Genomic DNA, 18,863 nt, shown 5'->3' with positions numbered 1-18,863 from the left:
GAAGACATTGTTGTTAATGAACAAGGAACAGAGCATTTCCGGGAGGACAGTTCCCATGCGATAGAGACCCCACTGGCAGCAGAGAGGTCACCCAGCCGGATGTCTCCTGTCACTGGCAGGAAGCCCCTCTCCGTCGCATTCTTTCTTATCAGATGAAGGGGCAAGTTCAGCCAAATACAAGTTCAAACAACTGTTTCTCCATCAAGAGCCATAATGCATTGTGATTTTATTTATGCTGCTGGGCATAGTAAGGGGGGGAAGGTAACTGTGTGTATAGTAAGGCAAGGTGGCGTCAGAAGAATATGTGTTTGGCTGTTACCTTTAACCAAGTAGCAGAACACTCGTTAGCCGAATTCTTGTTTGCACCTCCACCGTGGGTGCAGCAGTAATATCCAAAAATAGTCTGGTTCACAAGAAAAGGCAAAAATGCAGGATTAACTGCTCAAACGTCAACATGCTGTGTTGACAATAAAACACTGAAGTTTGAGCAGTTAATCTTGCCTTTTCTTGTGAAGCACACTATTTGTGGTGTCAGAAGAAGTTTTGATGAGGGCTGGCCGGTGTCTGGAGCTGCACCCCCTCCCCCTGACTGCATACAACTGTCATTTATCTATAATGGTTCCATGGACAGAAGATCCCCAGTAAACCCCCAGCCCAGTCCTGTTCCAATTCTCTTACAGGGAAGCAGGTCTCGTTATCAGAAATGACTGTGAGGCTGAACCCATAGTGACTGCCAGCTCTACTTAGCTCATTACTCAACTGCCATTTCTTAACCCCAGCAACACGTAATGGACACCTGGCCCGTAGCACCTTGGCACCAAATATGGAAGTTAAAATAGCACCCGGCTTCTACTGGTCCGACCTTTTTATACATTTGATAAATAAACTGAAATATCCCAGTTGTTTCTCTTTGCAATGCCGGGCAGTTGGGAAGCAGCGTGAGGCCAGTGCTAAGGAGACGCATCTATTTCTACTGTAGGTTATTCGCTAAATATTCCACTGCATCTGTTGCCAGTTAACTTTCAGTATGTTATAGAATAACCAATTCTTAGCAACTTTTTAATTGGTCTTCATTATTTCTTTTTTATAGTTTTTTAATTATTTGCCTTGTTCTTCTGACTCTTTCCAGCTTTCATATGGGGGTCGCTGACCCCATCTAAAAAAAACAAATGCTCTGTCAGGCTACAAACGTATTGTTATTGCTACTTTTTGTTCCTCATCTTTCTATTCAGGTCTCTCCTATTCATATTCCAGTCTCTTATTCAAATTGATGTGTGGTTGCTAGGGGAATTTGGACCCTAGCAACCAGATTGCTGAAATTGCAAACTGGAAAGCTGCTGAATAAAAAGCTAAATAATTCAAAAACCACAAATAATAAAAAAGGAAAACCAATTGCAAATTGTCTCAGAATATCACTCGCTACATCCTACTAAAAGTTAATTTAAAGGTGAACAACCCCTCTAAGGCAATGCTCAACAAGATATTCGGATCATGTCCTAGGGCCCCCCTTAATTTCAAGAAGCCTCCCTCCACTTGGCAATACTATAAGGAAAATACATTGCACAGAAAGTTTTTAATAAAAAACATATTTATTGCAACATACTTACAAATAAAACCATAATTAAGGTGTGTACATATTTACACATATATATATACATATATCACATCGGACATAGTGTTCTGCAATCAGGTTTTTCTCGGCGAACGCGCGCGTCACTATTTACAGTCGTTCCATTGTATCACAGATACAGTAATCACCGAACCGTGAGGATGATTAGTGCAACAGGGGGTCCTGCGCCCCCTTCGTCCTCGCACGATTCTTATCGAGACAGAGGGATTTGCTGACAGTTATTCACATTACAATTTCCATTGTCGCCCTCTCCTCCCCAATATCTCCCACCCTCCTAATTAATGTACATATAAAGCACAGCTGAAACAAATGAGCTGCAGGTCTGGCAGAATGCAGGAGTTATACCCAGGCTCTTATAGATCACTATTTCCCCTTGTATTTCTCTATTATCTCCCATAGCCCTCCTATTGTGTTATATCCTTAAACACGGGAAGAAAACACCAATGGCTGTTCTCTCTCCTTGATATACATAACATTGGTGTCAAGTATTACTTTCCAGCCATGGCATTTCTCTACGCATCCCAATTCTGCAGGAAAATTGAAGGGTATAGTTGCCCCAAAGGGGTGCAATATACCTTACAGATGTATTTATACCACTCTTTTCCTCTACTCAAGGGTTGAAAAACTTTTCCAGATAATATTGAAGGGGAAGTGCAGGAATAATATATATATATATACCTTTTAAATTAAGGCTGCAACTCCTAAAGGAATAATAACACTAAACTTAAAAGGTGTCCCTTATGAAAGAGGAGGTTTTAACACTCACAGATATGTTTTTCAATAACCCCCAACCAGATGCAAAGCAGGTCGGGCATCATGTGTTTGTCAATAAACTGCGAGTGTCAGAGCATAATCTTTGGGATCCCGATCTCAGCCAAGAACTACAGACCTCACTGCCAGCAAAAACAAAATAAAAAACAATATTACATGAGGTATACACACCACTTTTATAGTGGTAGCTTTACAAGGCCAAGCCCTTAGTATTGACTGTGTGACCCTACTGAATTTTCAAGATAACAATATACCCGTCTTCTTTACTGTGATGATAGAATTTATATAGTAATTCTCTCCTACACAAAACAAGTAGCACAGCAGCATCTATAGTAGCAGTGGGGCAAAAGAAGCACAACGGTGTCTACAGCAGTCATAGAAAAGCATATCTCCCTACTATACCTGATACAGCAGTTATAGTAGGGAGAGATGGTGCCTATAGTAACAGTGGGATAATAGTCTCTGGGAAGGGAGTGTGACTGTGGGATAACAGGTATAGTAGGGAGAGATGGTGTCTATAGTAACAGTGGGATAATAGTCTCTGGGAAGGGAGTGTGACTGTGGGATAACAGGTATAGTAGGGAGAGATGGTGTCTATAGTAACAGTGGGATAATAGTCTCTGGGAAGGGAGTGTGACTGTGGGATAACAGGTATAGTAGGGAGAGATGGTGCCTATAGTAACTGTGGATAATAGTCTCTGGGAAGGGAGTGTGACTGTGGGATAGCAGGTATAGTAGGGAGAGATGGTGCCTATAGTAACAGTGGGATAATAGTCTCTGGGAAGGGAGTGTGTGGGATAGCAGGTATAGTAGGGAGAGATGGTGTCTATAGTAATAGTGGATAATAGTCTCTGGGAAGGGAGTGTGACTGTGGGATATCGGGTATAGTAGGGAGAGACGGTGTCTATAGTAACAGTGGGATAATAGTCTCTGGGAAGGGAGTGTGACTGTGGGATAGCAGGTATAGTAGGGAGAGATGGTGCCTATAGTAACAGTGGGATAATAGTCTCTGGGAAGGGAGTATGACCGTGGGATAACAGGTATAGTAGGGAGAGATGGTGCCTATACTAGCAATGAGTAGTCTCCGGGAAGCAGGCTGTTGGTTTCAGGACTCAGGACTTTACCAAACATTGTTCCTTCAACTGTTTGTAAGCTACAGCACCCAGGATGAGGATGTCGGTCCCAAGAAATGAAGGGTCATTGGTTGGACAGTCCTAACTTCCCCCACAACATCTTTTTTTTTTCTTCCAGGCCCCACCACCACTAAAGACGGTCCTGCTTGTCGATGCTCCAACTCTATCCAAGTAATTAAATACAAACTGGATTGGTTTTACAGTACAATCATTTTGCAAATTGCCGCAACTGATACTTTTGTGAAAAAACACTACAAACAATTCCCGCTGTTGGCAAGTCATGGACTTGAGGTCTCAAACCTTCACCTGAAACAGTTGCTCCATAAAAGACTGAGCCTGCAACAGAATAACTGCTGAAGTCAGTAGGGTGTGTGGGTAACGTGTAATCAAATAAAAATACATCATGCACCAAAGATTCAGTATGTGCTCCCTTAAGTTATTTGAAAGAGAAATAAGCAATTCCCGGAGGTTCAGTGAGGGTTGAGGGAGGTTAGCAGAAGAACGAGTCTATGTTGTCAGAGTTCTGAGGAACGTCCGGGACAAGTTGGTCATTGCTACTCAAGTCCTGATCGGCACATCCTGGATTAGAAGCAGCTTCAAACCAAGGGTGCAACAAAATCTCTTCCGCCGTTAGTCGCTCAGAGGGCTCCTTCCTCAGGAGGCTACGTATAAGGCACCTTGCTTTGGGGGATACATGGTCAGGAATACAGTACTGCCCCCGCCGGATTTTGGAAAAAAGGGCGCTGGGGTCTGAGTCATGAAAAGGATAACGTCCGACCAAAAGCGTATACAGCATCACCCCTAGACTCCACACGTCTGCTGATCTCCCAGAGTAAGCTCCAGTGGTGTTTAAAATCTCTGGGCTGACGTAAGCTGGGCAGCCATGTTTATCCGACAAAGAGTCATTGTTCTCCTTCATGATGTGGGCGTCTTCCAAGCTTTCAAGTCTTAGCTGGGTCCTGCAAACCAGAGCAAAATATAGGGGGTTAGCGAACCTCACCTTTCCACTTTTTGTTTCCAAAATGTGTCAACAAAATATCGAATTCATTAAACAATCCAACTTTAGCATGGATGGCTTGGTGCAAGACTCGTTGACTTATGCATGTCAAGGTCCAACATTGGGCCAGGGCCTCCCATAGCCCATAACAAGGCTGCAAAACATATGAAAACATTGTGATATCAGCCCTTCGGCCATAGTGCCAGCATTATCGAAGGCCTAAAAGAAGGATTCACCCAAGAACTCTCCTAACTGACCTCACTGCTGAACTAATAGACTTTCTCCCCAAATTTGTCCCTAACAGGTCTTCAGGCTGGGTCTTCCAACCAAGACTCTTTTCTTAGCATCCGTTTAGGGAACCAGAGATTTAGGGCATAAAAGAAGTGTTTACCCAAGATCTCACCCTAACTGACCTCTAAAATGGGCTTCCGGAATTATGGAGGCGGGCAAGTAGACATTCTCACAAATCTGTCACCATCCAACCAAAGCCTCACTGACTTGAAAGATGCACTTCCAGGATTATCTAGGAGGCAAATCCCCATCTGTTCCTAAGTGGCCTTTGACAAGGCTCTAAGCTCCCGTAGGTAGTCAGCCCCACTGTTTGGCAAGCATTGATCTTGGGCGATCAAAGAACAAATCCAAGATTTCACCCCAAGTGACCTCTTAAAAGGTGTCCAGGATTATCTAGGAGAGCAACAGGCATTGCACCCAACCAAAGTTCTGAGCTCTATGACACACATGATTACAGGTCAAGAATCAAATGAAAACCATAACACTGGCAGTTTTGTCTGATTCTGATTGGTGGCATTGATGGTGGATGGTAGCGGGGGAGATTTTAAGTGTTTTAAGTTAAGAAAAAACCCCAATGGGTGTTTGTAAAGGTTTAATGGTTTATGCCAGTGCCATAAATCATTACACTTCTATAGCTAAAGGGAAATCAGCTGAAAGGGCAAATATGCCATCTCCAGGGCTTCAGAGTTATTTTAGAACCCTAGGGCGGGGCTTCAGTGGCAGAAATGTGTTTTATTTTCTGCTCATCCCTCATTGAGCTGTGAGATCTGTTACTTTCTGTCCTCGGCCTGACCTTGTGTAACGCAAAGTGGCCCCTGGTTCGGCAAAGGGAAAGTATGACTCAATACACACTACTGTCTGGCACAAAGTAGCTGCTGTCACACTCACAACTCTGCACCTGTGCGTGTGATACACAACAAGCCTGGCCACCAAAACATGACACACTCGGAGCTCTATCAGAATGGAAAAGTCGCTTTCACAATGAGTGTCACTATTTCACATATCATTCTATTGGGAATTCAGCTCTAAGCTTATCAATGGCTAATGATGTATTCATAGAAGGGGCGGCTTTACTGGGGTGGAGGATAGAGCAGCACCATACGGTGAAAATAAAGGCCCTTCATTGTGCCCTACAGGTTTATTTTTTGGGAAGGGACTGCAACAGGAACAACAAGTGGTGGCCAAGGGCCTTGCTCCAATTTGCAAGGAAACCACCAAGCCTCCCCCTATTCACGCACCTCCATGTACGACCTATTTGCCTATACTATTTATAACTGCGTGGGAGAGATGTTTCTTTTACACTTCTAAACTCACAAGCATTTGCTGTAACCTCATCCCCCGGCTCTTACACTAACACCCAGCAGGGAGCTGAACTCTAACACACAAGGTGCAGGTTGCAGAGAAACATGGGCTCCATAATGTGTGTACTATACTATACAATTGCTCTGAGAGAAGGAGGGCCAGCCCCTTGCTTTACACACGCTAAAGAAAGATGCTGGGATATAAATATCTGCGTGCGCGGAATGGTTGGCATGTCCTGGGCTCTAATGGGAGCCATCTGTGCAGGAAGAGATAGGACAAGAGTGTGTGTCCTGTGTTGTGTAAATAGTGGCGCTATATAAAGCTCCCTGGAAATATCATATAGGGACGCAGAAGAGGGGAAGATAAATGATGTAGTAAAGTACAGAGGAGAGAGTTACACTTAAGCACAAGCATAGTCAAGCCAACCAACTACCAATCCCAGAATGCTCAGTGCAGCTCAAGCTCCCTAGGCACAAGGTCGCTCTTATGAAACAAGTCCCTTACATGGAAGGGGACTATGCAACACTGATTGATATCTGAGTACAAATGATCCAACCTTGTGGGAATGCTGTATAGACAAAGTGACATGCAAGTCTTCTTTCCTCCTAATCAAGATATCCGTGCCTTATTACCCTCATAGCCTGCCCTGACTGTGCACCTAAAACCCATTCCCTCTGCCCCTTGCAATATTCTCCTAAAGAAACAGACCAGATTTTTGGGGCCCTCCAGTGGTCATGGTATGAAAAGAAAGGGCACGGTAGATATCACCGATACAAGACAAGAGAACATCCTTCTCCCGTTGGTTTAGAGCAGGAATCCCCAACCTTTTTACCCATGAGCCACATTCAAAAATAAAAAGAGTTGGAGAGCAACACAGGCATGCAAAAACTTCCTGAGGTGCCACATAAGAGCTCTGATTGGCTATTTGGTAGCCCCTATATGGACTGGCAGCCTAGAAGGTTCTGTTTGGCAGAGCACCTGGTTTTTATGCAACCAAAACATGCCTGGAATTAAAAATAAGCCCCTGCTTTGAGGCCACTGAGAGCAACATCCAAGGGGTCGGTGAGCAACATGTTGCTCGCAAGCTACTGGTTGGGAATCATTGGTTTAGCGCAATGGTTGGACTTTTTAAGTTCAAGCCCCATTAGAGGTCCAACCTTTGGATCCCCCTTTGACCATAATAAGGTTACAGACATTACAGGTGTATCAATCATTCAGCCATAGTTCCAAGATTGTCTAGCTTTAGAATTTCAAGTCTCACCCTAAATGACCTTTAATCTTCTAGGTTTATCTAAGACAACATTTAGGCTTTCATCCCAAATGTCATCTAACTGGCCTTGAGGTGGGTCCCTGCCAATGCTCCAAAACCCCACAAAGAGGCCAACCCCATAAATTGGAAATCAGCACCAGACTGGGTCATCTAAAGAACCTGGCCCTCTAGGCCCACCCTGACAGCAATCCGAAAACGGTATAACGAAATCCTCAGCCCGACCCTGTTGGGAACCACTTGTTTATAGGGCAGCTGCTCACCTTTCCTTGTCTGCAAACACAAACTTCCTGAGTTTAAGGTCCCCGAGGACTATTGAAGACTGGTGGCAGTGGGAGACGGCGCCGGTGATTTGCCGGAACAATCTGGCGGCTTCTTCTTCTCCGAGGCGCTTGCAACTGCGCACGTAACTGTGCATGTCCCCATAGTCCTTCTCAAAGAACACATAGGCATTGCTGTCCCCCTGGATGACTTCCACGATCCCCGTGATATTCCGGTGCCACGGCAGCTGCATGTAAGTCTCAATTTTCTTCTGGTAGTGTTTTAATGGAAAAACCTGAAATAGTAAAAACCACACATTTTAATCGTCTTTAACAGCCACAAATATTCTCATTTAAAACACTTTCCAGCTCCATATAAGTAGCCGTTGTGAAATCCAGTGACACAGATGATAACATGAAATTTTTGGCAACAACAACAAAAATCCTGCAACGTTTACACGTTTTTATTTATCACTTGGCTCCATTGCCAAGAACTCAATGCCGCAAGAGCTGGGGGGGTCATACAGTACCCACTGGCCAATTCTGCTGGCACAATAACTCTGAATGGTTTTTAAAATACCACAGAAATCCCTGGTAGACACACTAAAAACCCACAGGCGCTAACAGCAGAAAGGCAGCCAAAACGACAGGTTTAAAAGCAAGAATTTTGACATCTGTACGGCCAAATAGCAACACTAGGGGGCAGCACTGTGCACAAAACAGGCACTTTAAATGCAAAGGTGTTTGCTGGGTTGAAGCTTGGGAAAAGCAATTTTGGGAGGAATTTCATGTGGATTGGTAAGAAGGACTTGGAGCAGTTGCCATTTATTTAGGGAGATGTTTCCAATATTCCGATCACCCCTTGCAGGGGTGCTTCGCCAATGAGGCGAGTTGAGGCTGTTGCCTCAGGCGGCAGCGCCCCACTAGGTACCAGGGGCAGCAAAAATGCCGCTCCTGGTACTTTAAGAGCGATTTTCTGGGGGAGGGGGGGGGCAGCAGCAACTGCAGCTGCCTCAGGCGACGGAGGGGCCAGGATCACCCCTGACCCCTTGGCCCAGTGTCTGCTCAGTACAAACTTCAGGGAGCGAGCGAGAGTTCATTAGAAAAGAAGGTGTAACTGAATGTAATGTTCTATTTCACAATGGCTCTGATGTAGTGGGATCGGACGGTGCCTTGTGAAATCTGCACGAGTAATTGCTGAGCTATGTATATCCTATAGATGTCACAACGGGTGATGTGAGCAGGTAGTAACGCAGGAGATGACGGGGTGAGGGTGTTGGAGGGGGGTACAGTTATTGCCAGCAGTCACTTTCACAGGAGGATGGTCATATAAAAAAGAAATATTCAGCGTTTAGAATGTGAAGCAGGGCTGGGCAATGATAGGAGCCGATTAACTAAGCAGCGCAGAAGGATGAGAGTAATGCCAGCTGAGCGTGTCCCTAAAGAGAGGTCATGGGAGTGCCTGGCATAAACACACAGTCACACTCAGACACACTCATACACACAGACTCACACTCGCATGCACACAAACATTCACATACACACACACACACATATATATATATATATATATATATATACAGTACATACAGGAGACTGAGAGCCATAAGGAACAGAGCAGCTGCCCAGTGATATAAGTGATATAAGTATAAGGCACCATAGGATATACAGACTCCAGTGTAACCCTCTCCTACTCTGTGACACCTGCCAAATATATCTCCCCTTTCCATGTCAACCCCATAACTTTTCACACACACAGTTATCCCTCTTGAACTCCAAATGATGCTGTATTACTGCACAGTAGCACCCCAAACTAATCACTGGTTACCAAGGTGCAGCCTTACACCCCCCCTACTTTCTTACCTAATCCCACCCTCCATAAGATCAAAGCATATCCTTTCACCCCCATGTGACTGTGTGCAGGAGATATCAGTGTCTGACCCTGGGGCTGCCCCAATGCCCAGTCTGGCCTCTCTGAGACAATTCTATGAATTGCACGGCCAGTGTGACCCCTATCTGCCCTGCTGTGCACAAATGCATGCAACTGCCAGGTATCAGTGCAACTGGCTGGTATCAGTGCAACTGCCAGGCACCAATGCAACTGGCTGGTATCAGTGCAACTGCCAGGCACCAATGCAACTGTCAGGCACCAATGCAACTGTCAGGTATCAGTGCAACTGTCAGGCACCAGTGCAACTGTCAGGTATCAGTGCAACTGCCAGGCATCAGTGCAACTGTCAGGTATCAGTGCATTTGGCTGGTATCAGTGCAACTGCCAGGCACCAATGCAACTGTCAGGTATCAGTGCAACTGTCAGGCACCAATGCAACTGTCAGGTATCAGTGCAACTGTCAGGCACCAATGCAACTGTCAGGTATCAGTGCAACTGTCAGGCACCAATGCAACTGTCAGGCACCAATGCAACTGTCAGGTATCAGTGCAACGGTCAGGTATGAGTGCCCGCTGTGTGTGTGCCAGGCGCTATCTGATCGCTCAATACAAGTGAGTTGTAATAAAGAGGAGATGCCCGTACAAAACTCGGGTCCCACCTTGCACTGCACTTCCGCCCCGGTGAGCAGGTTGAGAGCTCGGTAGACGAGTTGCCGGTCCCGGATGGGCATCAGGAGGAAGTTGCCGGTACAGAGAGGTCCCTGGGGGTGACAGTTGGTTCCGCGGGGGCTGCTGGGTTGGGGGGATCCGGGGGAGGGCAGGAAGCCGGTGTCCGTGGGGCTGTCGGTGAGGCGCGGGCATTTAGCCGGGGGTTCGTCGCTCTCCACTGTCTCCAGGCGCTTGGAGCTGCTGGTACAGGCGGCCACACGTAGCGCTCTGAGCCGGCTCTCCCGCGGGACACTGGCAAGTACTGGGCACACAGACATCTCCACTGCGAACATCCCGCAACTTGTCAATCAACTCCGGGATACGCGGAGCCTCTCCAGTCTCTCCAGTCTCTGAGGAGCTTGCGGGACAGTTACATTCACTCCGAGCTCCCGGCTCCCTCTGACTTCTCTCAGTCCTGGGATCAGTCCCAGTATCAGCGCCTCCTCCCGTCACTCACACACACTGGCCCCGCCCCCAGCGCTCGGGTTTCAGCTCACAGGGGGTGGGAGGAGTCACTGCCGTATCCTGAAGGGGAGGAGCCTCTGAGGCTGACACCGTAATGTCTGTAGAACTGCTGCACCATCTGACTACAACTCCCAGCAGTCTCTGTTAAACCTTATAGATCCCACCCACCGCCACTAAGTACAGACATTATCTGTCACCCAGGCTTCATTTTCTGAATTGGAGGGCACAGTCTGCTACAACTCCCAGCACCTCCCTGACATCCCCTGGTCCCTAGTCATTATTTGGAGTGACTTGCAGGGAACTGGCCCCCTAATTATACTGTGTATAAGGACATGCTGTATATAGTGTAATTATACTGTGTATAAGGACATGCTGTATATAGTGTAATTATACTGTGTATAAGGACATGCTGTATATAGTGTAATTATACTGTGTATAAGGGCACAGGGTAACTGATGTGACTCCAATCAGTGGATCAGTATTGTACAGATGTACAGGTTAGTGGGAATATCTACATTTGCTTTGCACAGGTGAGAGTGTAATATCCAGGTAACTGTTATTATGTCACTGTATAAATGACAATGGGAACATTCGCTAGTTCTGCTGCCATTACTCCTACTGTCCTCTAGGGGCAGTGAGACCAATTTAATGATAATACATCAGACACCAGAGCTTGCATCACTAGAAACATATAATCGACAGACAGACACAAAGGTAGATAATAAATTAAATGATAGATGGATGGATAGATAGATAGATAGATGATAGACAAATAGATAGATAGATAGATAGATAGGGATGTAGCGAACTGTTCGCCAGCGAACTTGTTCGCGCGAACTTCGACCGTTCGCGTCCGCCGAATGTTCGCGAACGTCGCGCGACGTTCGCATTTTGAGTTCGCGTTCGATTCGAATACAAATCGTTCGACCATTCGACCATTCGAATTCCTTCGACCGCTAAAAATCGAACGATTTCCATTCGTTGGAACGATTGTAAGCATTCGATCGAATGAAAAGCATTCGATCGAATGCTTCGATCGTTCGATTCGAATGAAAATCGTTCGATCGAACGATTAAAATCCTTCGATCGTTTGAATCTAACGATTTTAGCGGGTGTTCGAAGTTCACGAACTGTTCGCGAACGTTCGCATTTTTTGCCGGTGTTCGCGAACGGCGTTCGCGAACACCAAATCGGCAGTTCGCTACATCCCTATAGATAGATAGATAGATGATAGATAGATAGACTGATGATAGACAGATAGATAGATCATAGATAGATAGATAGATAGATAGATAGATAGATCATAGATAGATAGATAGATAGATAATAGATAGATAGATAGATAGATAGATAGATAGATAGATAGATAGATAGATAGATGATAGATAGATAGATAGATAGATAGATAGATAATAGATAGATAGATAGATAGATAGATAATAGATAGATAGATAGATAGATAGATAGATAGATAGATAGATAGATAGATAGATAGATAGATGATAGATAGATAGATAGATAGACAGATGATAGATAGATATATAGATACATAGATCATAGATAGATAGATAGATAGATAGATAGATAGATAGATAGATAGATACAGGTAGATGATGAATTAGATTGATAGATAGATAATAGAATAGATAGAGAGACACAGGTAGATATTGAACTAGACAGACAGATCTATAGGAAGAAAGATTGATCGATAGACAGACAGGTAGACACACCGTAGATCAGTGATCCCCAACCAGTAGCTCGTGAGCAACATGTTGCTCTCCAACCCCTTGGATGTTGCTCCCGGTGGCCTCAAAGCAGGTGCTTATTTTTGAATTCCAGGCTTGGAGGCAAGTTTTGGCTGCATAAAAACCAGGTGTCCAACTAAACAGAGGCTCCTGTAGGCTACCAGTCCACATAGGCACTACTAATAGTCAATCACAACCCTTATTTGGCACTACCCAGGAACATTTTTCATGCTTGTGTTGCTCCCCAACTAATTTTACATCTGTATGTTGCTCACGGGTGGAAAAGGTTGGGGACCCCTGCCGTAGATGATGAATTATACAGACAGACAGATAGATGATAAATAGATAGATAAACAGATAGAGATAGATAAATAGATATAGACAGTGAGAAAAAGAGAGATATAGATAGATGGATAGATAGATAGATAGATAGATAGATAGATAGATAGATAGATAGATAGATAGATAGATAGATAGATAGATAGATAGATACAGGTAGATGAGGAATTAGATTTATAGATAGATAATAGAATAGATAGAGAGACACAGGTAGATATTGAACTAGACAGACAGATCTATAGGAAGAAAGATTGATCGATAGACAGATACGTAGACACACCGTAGATGATGAATTATACAGACAGACAGATAGATGATAAATAGATATAGACAGTGAGAAAAAGAGAGATATAGATAGATAGATAGATAGATAGATAGATAGATAGATAGATAGATAGATAGATAGATAGATAGATAGATAGATGATAGACAAATAGATAATAGATAGACATGTTTTAGTGAGATGGGGACAAAATTGTGCCCCTCTCGTGCTGTTACATCTGACCACCAAGCTCCATATTGATGTATTGTGCCACATGTTTGGCATCACTTTACTGCAACTGTTCTTTCATTTACACCATTTACATCATCCATGAAATAGTTGCCCCTAGAGCTGTTAGTGTTGCCCCTGAGCCCTATGGTGGAACTGAACACTGACAATGACTAGATGACTACAAGTTGGCCACCTCAATTTGTTATAATTCTTTTTAACCGGAGGTCTCTTATTCTTTATAATATATAAGTGATGTCCCAGCTGGGGGGCTGTGGAATGAGTTCACTGTATATGGTCATGAATGTGCTTGTGTATATCCTTATATAATATCTGTATAGAAGAGGGGGTACATTAGTCCCTATATTATTCTCTCTCTGATGGAGCTCTGTGACTTTAAGACACATTCTGTTGCTGTTTGACTGAATGTTATAGTTCTGCTGCTACAGGAAACACATCGCTCACATCTCCAAACCACTGTACGTCGCCTCTATTTGTGCCACAGAGCTGAGTGCCGCATAAATAGCTCCGGTGAGAAACAAGTAAACAGGAAACCCTCATTCACTTAGCACACGATTAACCAAAGAAAGCCATTAGCGGAGAGCAGTAATTGTGCTTAACGAGGATAGGGGACGGCAATGCACACTGGGCTAGAAGAGTTCAAGTCACGGAGGGGGTGCAAGCAGGTGAAACACCCTCGGCATCCTCCAGTTTCTGTGGCTCCAGTAAGTGGCAGTTGCATTCAGGGGGAGAGTAAAGTCACCTGATTGTGCCCCACAGATTCATCTCCTTTGTGTGATGCACCCATGGAGGGGAAGGCTGGGGACTGTGGGTCACCAGTCATGCGCTAAGCAAAGAGTTTGGCTGATACACCAACACTGCTCAATCAGTCCATGGACAGGGCACTGTAGGTACCGCCCCTTTAAACCTTGTCTTAAAACGTATGAATAAACCTGGCCACGCAGAGGCAAATTTTGTCTTACAACCTCTCCTTTCCTAACCAAGTCCATATCTTATTGGCCACTGTCTGAGACCAAAACTATGGACACCTCCACATCAGTGAAGACAGTCAGTTATGGCCCAAAAACAATGGGAAATTCCATTAAGTGAGGGCCCCATTAGCTATGGCAGTGATCCCCAACGAGTGGCTCATGATTAACATGTTACTCACAATCCTTTGGATTTGGCTACCAGTGGCCTCAAAGCGGGTGCTTATTTTTGAATGTTAGGCTTGGAGACAACTATTGGTTGGATAAAAACCAGGTGTACTGCCAAACATAGCCTCTAATAGACAGACAGCCCACATAGGGGCTACCAAATACCCAGTCATGTCTCTTACCCCCTTGGACTTTTTTCATGCTTGTGTTGCTCTCCAACTCTTTTTGCATTTGAATGTGGCTCATAGGTGAAAAAGATTGGAGACCCCTGAGCTACGGAATGCTGTCTCTAGGGTTGTCAAAGGTCCATTCATCTGGAAGCCTCACCAAGAGATCTTCCCATATATGGCGAAAGTGCAAAGACTATGCAGGCCATTGGCAGGACACTGTAATTACAGGATCAATTTAGCACATTTACACCCTAACACCCTTACTGTCAACTCAGTTATGGCTCAAGAAAGATGGAAAATTAAGTAAGGGCCTCATTAGCTAGGGGATGCTGTCTTGAGGGGTGTCAAATGTCCATTCACCTGGAGACCTCACCAAAAGATCTTCCCATTTATGGCCAAAGGGCAAAGCCAATGCATAGGACACTGTAAGTTTCACTTAATTACAGAATCCCTTATGCACATTTACACTCTTACAAACCTTGTCTTAAACATTATGAATAGACCTGACCATACAGAGGCCAATATTGGCTTATAACTTCTCCAGTTCGGACCACTTCCACCGCTTATTGACCTGTGACCTGGGACCAAAACTTTGGGCACCTCAACATTGGTCAACTCGGTCAGTCAGCTAGGGGATGCTGTCTCTAAGGGTTTCAAAAGTCCATTCGTCTGGAAGCTTCACTAAATGATCTTCCCATGTATGGCCAAAGTGAACTTGTCTGGCCATCACCAAGAAGTGATCTCCGGGTTTTTCACAGCAGCCAAGTGACTTGGGAAGAACTAGTGCAGAATGCCACCTGGGTGCCCAAGACTTCAAACTACTGCCACTGCCCAGCATGCATTGCAAAAAATGTACCATCACAAGAGCACCCACCAAGGCAAATGTGTTCAATTGCAGGCGGTGACACTCATGAACCCACAAAGGAGCCTCATTGGGCAACATAGAGACACAAGTAAACACAAGGATTAGTGACACACACACAACATTAGTGATGGATGGGCAGTGATGACAACCACAGACAAATTGTCAGGCTTTGCAAGAGGAAACAAACACACACCCTCTTAACAGACCTGTAAGCACCTACTGACGTGAAAGCCCAACATTCATGTTAACAATTAATGGACTGTTAATGGCTGATTCACTCGCACAATGACACACGCTCAGGTACAGAAAGAAAGGTCACACAATGGAAAAGGCACCCAGAGACATGGGCCGGTTTATTCAAAACTCCAGTCAACTCCACTCTCCAATATAATTACAAGGTAGAAATGAATATGAGCTTTTCCAATACATTAGGTTATTATATTTCCTGGTTTATTTAGGCACTAATTAATGTGTTTTATCTGCAGGAAGATAAATGAATTTAAATGAATCGTGTGGCCTTTCGCAATTTTTGTTTTGTTACATGATTCAATAGCTCATATGATACTTGACGGTTTGCTTTTCAGTTGGTTATTCATTGGGGTAATGACTTATCACAGACACCTGCTTGAAACCAAACATCTGATTGGCTGTGATCATAGTTCCCTAGGGTAGAGTCTTGCAGCGGGTCGGGTACCCACGAGTTACCCGCGAAAAAATCGAGTACCCTGTCTGTGGAATGAGGGTAGGATTTTCAGGTACAGATGCGAGTTGCAGGTCTCATCTAAATTTTTTATCTCATGTTAAATTGTCAAAATTTTAGTCCTTTTAAAATTTTACAAAACCTTTTTCTGTCCTCGCCCACTTTTGATGATGTCACTTCCGGTTTGCAGCAACACCACTTCCTGTTTGATGGTCAGCGGGTTGCAGGTCGGTTTGCGGATAAGGCAGTTGTCGGTCGGGTAGAGGATCAAAGTGGGTAAATATGGGTCTTAGAAATTGGTTCCGCGCAGGACTCTATGCTAGAGTACAGATTTTACCTTTTATAACATGATCCCCACCTCAAGATCTGATCCAAATGTACAAAAAAAGGGGAGGAGGCAGGATGGACATTCCATTGTCTTCTAATAGTTGCCAATTTCAGGTCTGAGAGTATTACACAGGCCTGGGATTAGGTTCAAATTATTCGGTTCAAATGATTGCAACGTTTCGGGGTCACCCCCTTTGTCAAGCATCTTGACAAATGCTTGACAAAAGGGGGTGACCCCGAAACGTTGCAGTGCACTCCGCTTCAATAAATCACTGAAAACTTCATGCAGACCTGTGTGCCGTGAGGTTCTTTCTACACTACTGCTTTGGGGGGTTACCGAGCCTCCACCCACGTGCACCAGGCATATCTTTGCTTATCTATAAGGTGGGTGTGCTAATCCACACTACATTGCTTGGTTCAGCTAAAGGTGGCCATAGACGTAACAATTACGATCTTTCTTGGAAAAGAAAGATCGTTCGTTTCAATACACACGTGTAGAGCTGAATCGTCAGATATACAGGTAGATATACGGGAAGAAACAATAGAATTCCACCTGTATCTGACGATTCAGCACTAACAATGGGCAATATTTGGGTCCCTTCAAAGGCACCCGATCGAAATTTTCCGTCCAGCCCGATCGACGAGCCAACCGATATCCAAGTCTTCTGCTGATATCGGTCGGCTCTTTTTCCACCATACACGCAAACAATATCGGACGAAAATTAGTTTCGTACGATATTATCTGTGCGTCTATGGCCACCTTTAGGCTGGTCAAGGGAAATCTGGAATATTTTGCTGAAATCATTTGGCTCATGAATGTTTTTGAGCATCAACCTTTTTACTTGGCCAAAACTCAACATCAAAAACCTGCCTCCTGACATCATATCCCCGGCAAGTCAGTTGCAATCTTGGGGGTCACCAAAAATAGTAGATCTGGGCCTGATTTGGCCAGCCACGTTCTGGGTTAAATTGCATTAATCCAAATGTTGGACCCAGGTGGATTGAACGACATGTATATCATTCAGTGGGGCCTGCAGAGACCCGTTAAACAAACCACATCAATGTGCCCTCACCCTTCTCATCTGGTGGAATTTTCAAACCTGCCTGATATCTTCAGCCAGATATCTGTTTGCGGGAGCAGTTGGGGGGCTATATGTAGGCAGATAAGCCGACTCAGCCTCCCGCTGCTGTGCCTGCACCCAGAAGCATTGTCCCCGCCCAGGTACAGGCAGGCAGAAGTGGCGGCTATCAGCAAAAAAAACCCAACAGTTCCCAATTGACAGTCGATATCCACCATATCTGCCAGAACCAGGTGCAGGCACATCCAGCTGGAGTGGATTAAATCCATCACCCAAACTTGTTTTTTGAATAATAAAAGAAAATGTAATTCCAAGCAACTTTCCAACAGTCAAAAATTAAACATTTTTGGTGGTTTTAAGATTATTTGTGACTGTAATTGCTTTTAAAAAACACGTATCTGAAGGTTTATATTCCCTGTACTACTGGGTCTGACTCCTGAAGCAATGAAGCAGACACTAGCTGATTGCTATATTAAAAGAAAAAAAGAATAAGTCCTAGAAAGACATCCGCTGCCTGGGATCATTATCTTTAACCGCCCTTGAATATTAGTTTGCTAAAGGATAATTGCTCTGCTGTTTCATGTGTGTCTTTAGCAAGTTCTCAGTGTATTGTGAGAAGCACGTGCAACTCTTGTGCTGCGTGACTCACCGCTTTGCACCTCCACTAACGCATTAGTGATGTTACACAGTCACACGGCAGAGACAGAGAGAGCGAGAGTTGCCCCGGGGCTTTCTCGAGAATATGTCATTTCTGCAATCAACATTTACCTCCTCAGATAGAAAGAGACTCCTGCTGGACTCCATCTGCCATCAGACTGCTCTTTTATAACGTGGACACAATGAAAAATCATGAAAACTAGTTCCAGCTAAGCACAAGATAACCCTACTAACAAACTGCCCCAAACAAAAACTGCTTTTGCAGAATGATCCCTTGCTCAGTTACAGCAGAAAATAGCATACTAATTAAGACTGAGCGCCTGCAAACAATAATTAGCTCATTTGCATAGGCATTGGTTACAGTTGTTTAAGGATAAAGGGTGCTTGTAAATCTTAGAACCCGATGATCTGTGCCACCACTTATTTGTGAGAATGAACATAGGGTTGCATTTCCTCTATGGGGGCATGCACCTATTGCATTTACTGCCAATTCCCAGGAGAACAGCAGCACAATACGCAAAGGTTCCTCTGTATGCAAACAGGGTCAGACTGGGCACCCGAAAACCAAACCCAATGCACCCTGGTCCTCATGGGCTCCATCAACCCAGATCTGCTGCTTG

General features: G+C 44.5%; 1 protein-coding gene across 1 annotated transcript; it reads right to left on the bottom strand.

Annotated features, from left to right (window-relative positions):
- Positions 1-3,371: 3,371 nt before the first annotated feature.
- On the bottom strand, positions 3,372-10,666 carry trib1.S (tribbles pseudokinase 1 S homeolog). The gene is made up of 3 exons (XM_018223959.2): positions 10,201-10,666; positions 7,655-7,947; positions 3,372-4,493 (listed from the first exon to the last, which is right to left on the bottom strand). Exons 1-3 carry the CDS (start codon positions 10,540-10,542, stop codon positions 4,025-4,027), a joined length of 1,104 nt encoding a protein of 367 aa, XP_018079448.1. The 5' UTR covers positions 10,543-10,666; the 3' UTR covers positions 3,372-4,024.
- Positions 10,667-18,863: the final 8,197 nt, after the last annotated feature.

This window comes from Xenopus laevis, chromosome 6S (genome assembly GCF_017654675.1).
Source record: "Xenopus laevis strain J_2021 chromosome 6S, Xenopus_laevis_v10.1, whole genome shotgun sequence".
NCBI lineage: Eukaryota > Metazoa > Chordata > Amphibia > Anura > Pipidae > Xenopus > Xenopus laevis.
The sequence above is the reverse complement of the archived record's forward strand: the minus strand, read 5'-3'. Positions and strand labels throughout refer to the sequence as shown.

Coding starts and splice junctions, on each gene's coding strand:
- trib1.S (XM_018223959.2), bottom strand. CDS start 10,542: ATGTTCGCAGTGGAGATGTCTGTGTGCCCAGTACTTGCCAGTGTCCCG. Junction 7,948..10,200: donor GGGCGGAAGTGCAGTGCAAG/GTGGGACCCGAG, acceptor TTACTATTTCAG/GTTTTTCCATTAAAACACTA. Junction 4,494..7,654: donor GTGTTTGCAGACAAGGAAAG/GTGAGCAGCTGC, acceptor TCTGGTTTGCAG/GACCCAGCTAAGACTTGAAA.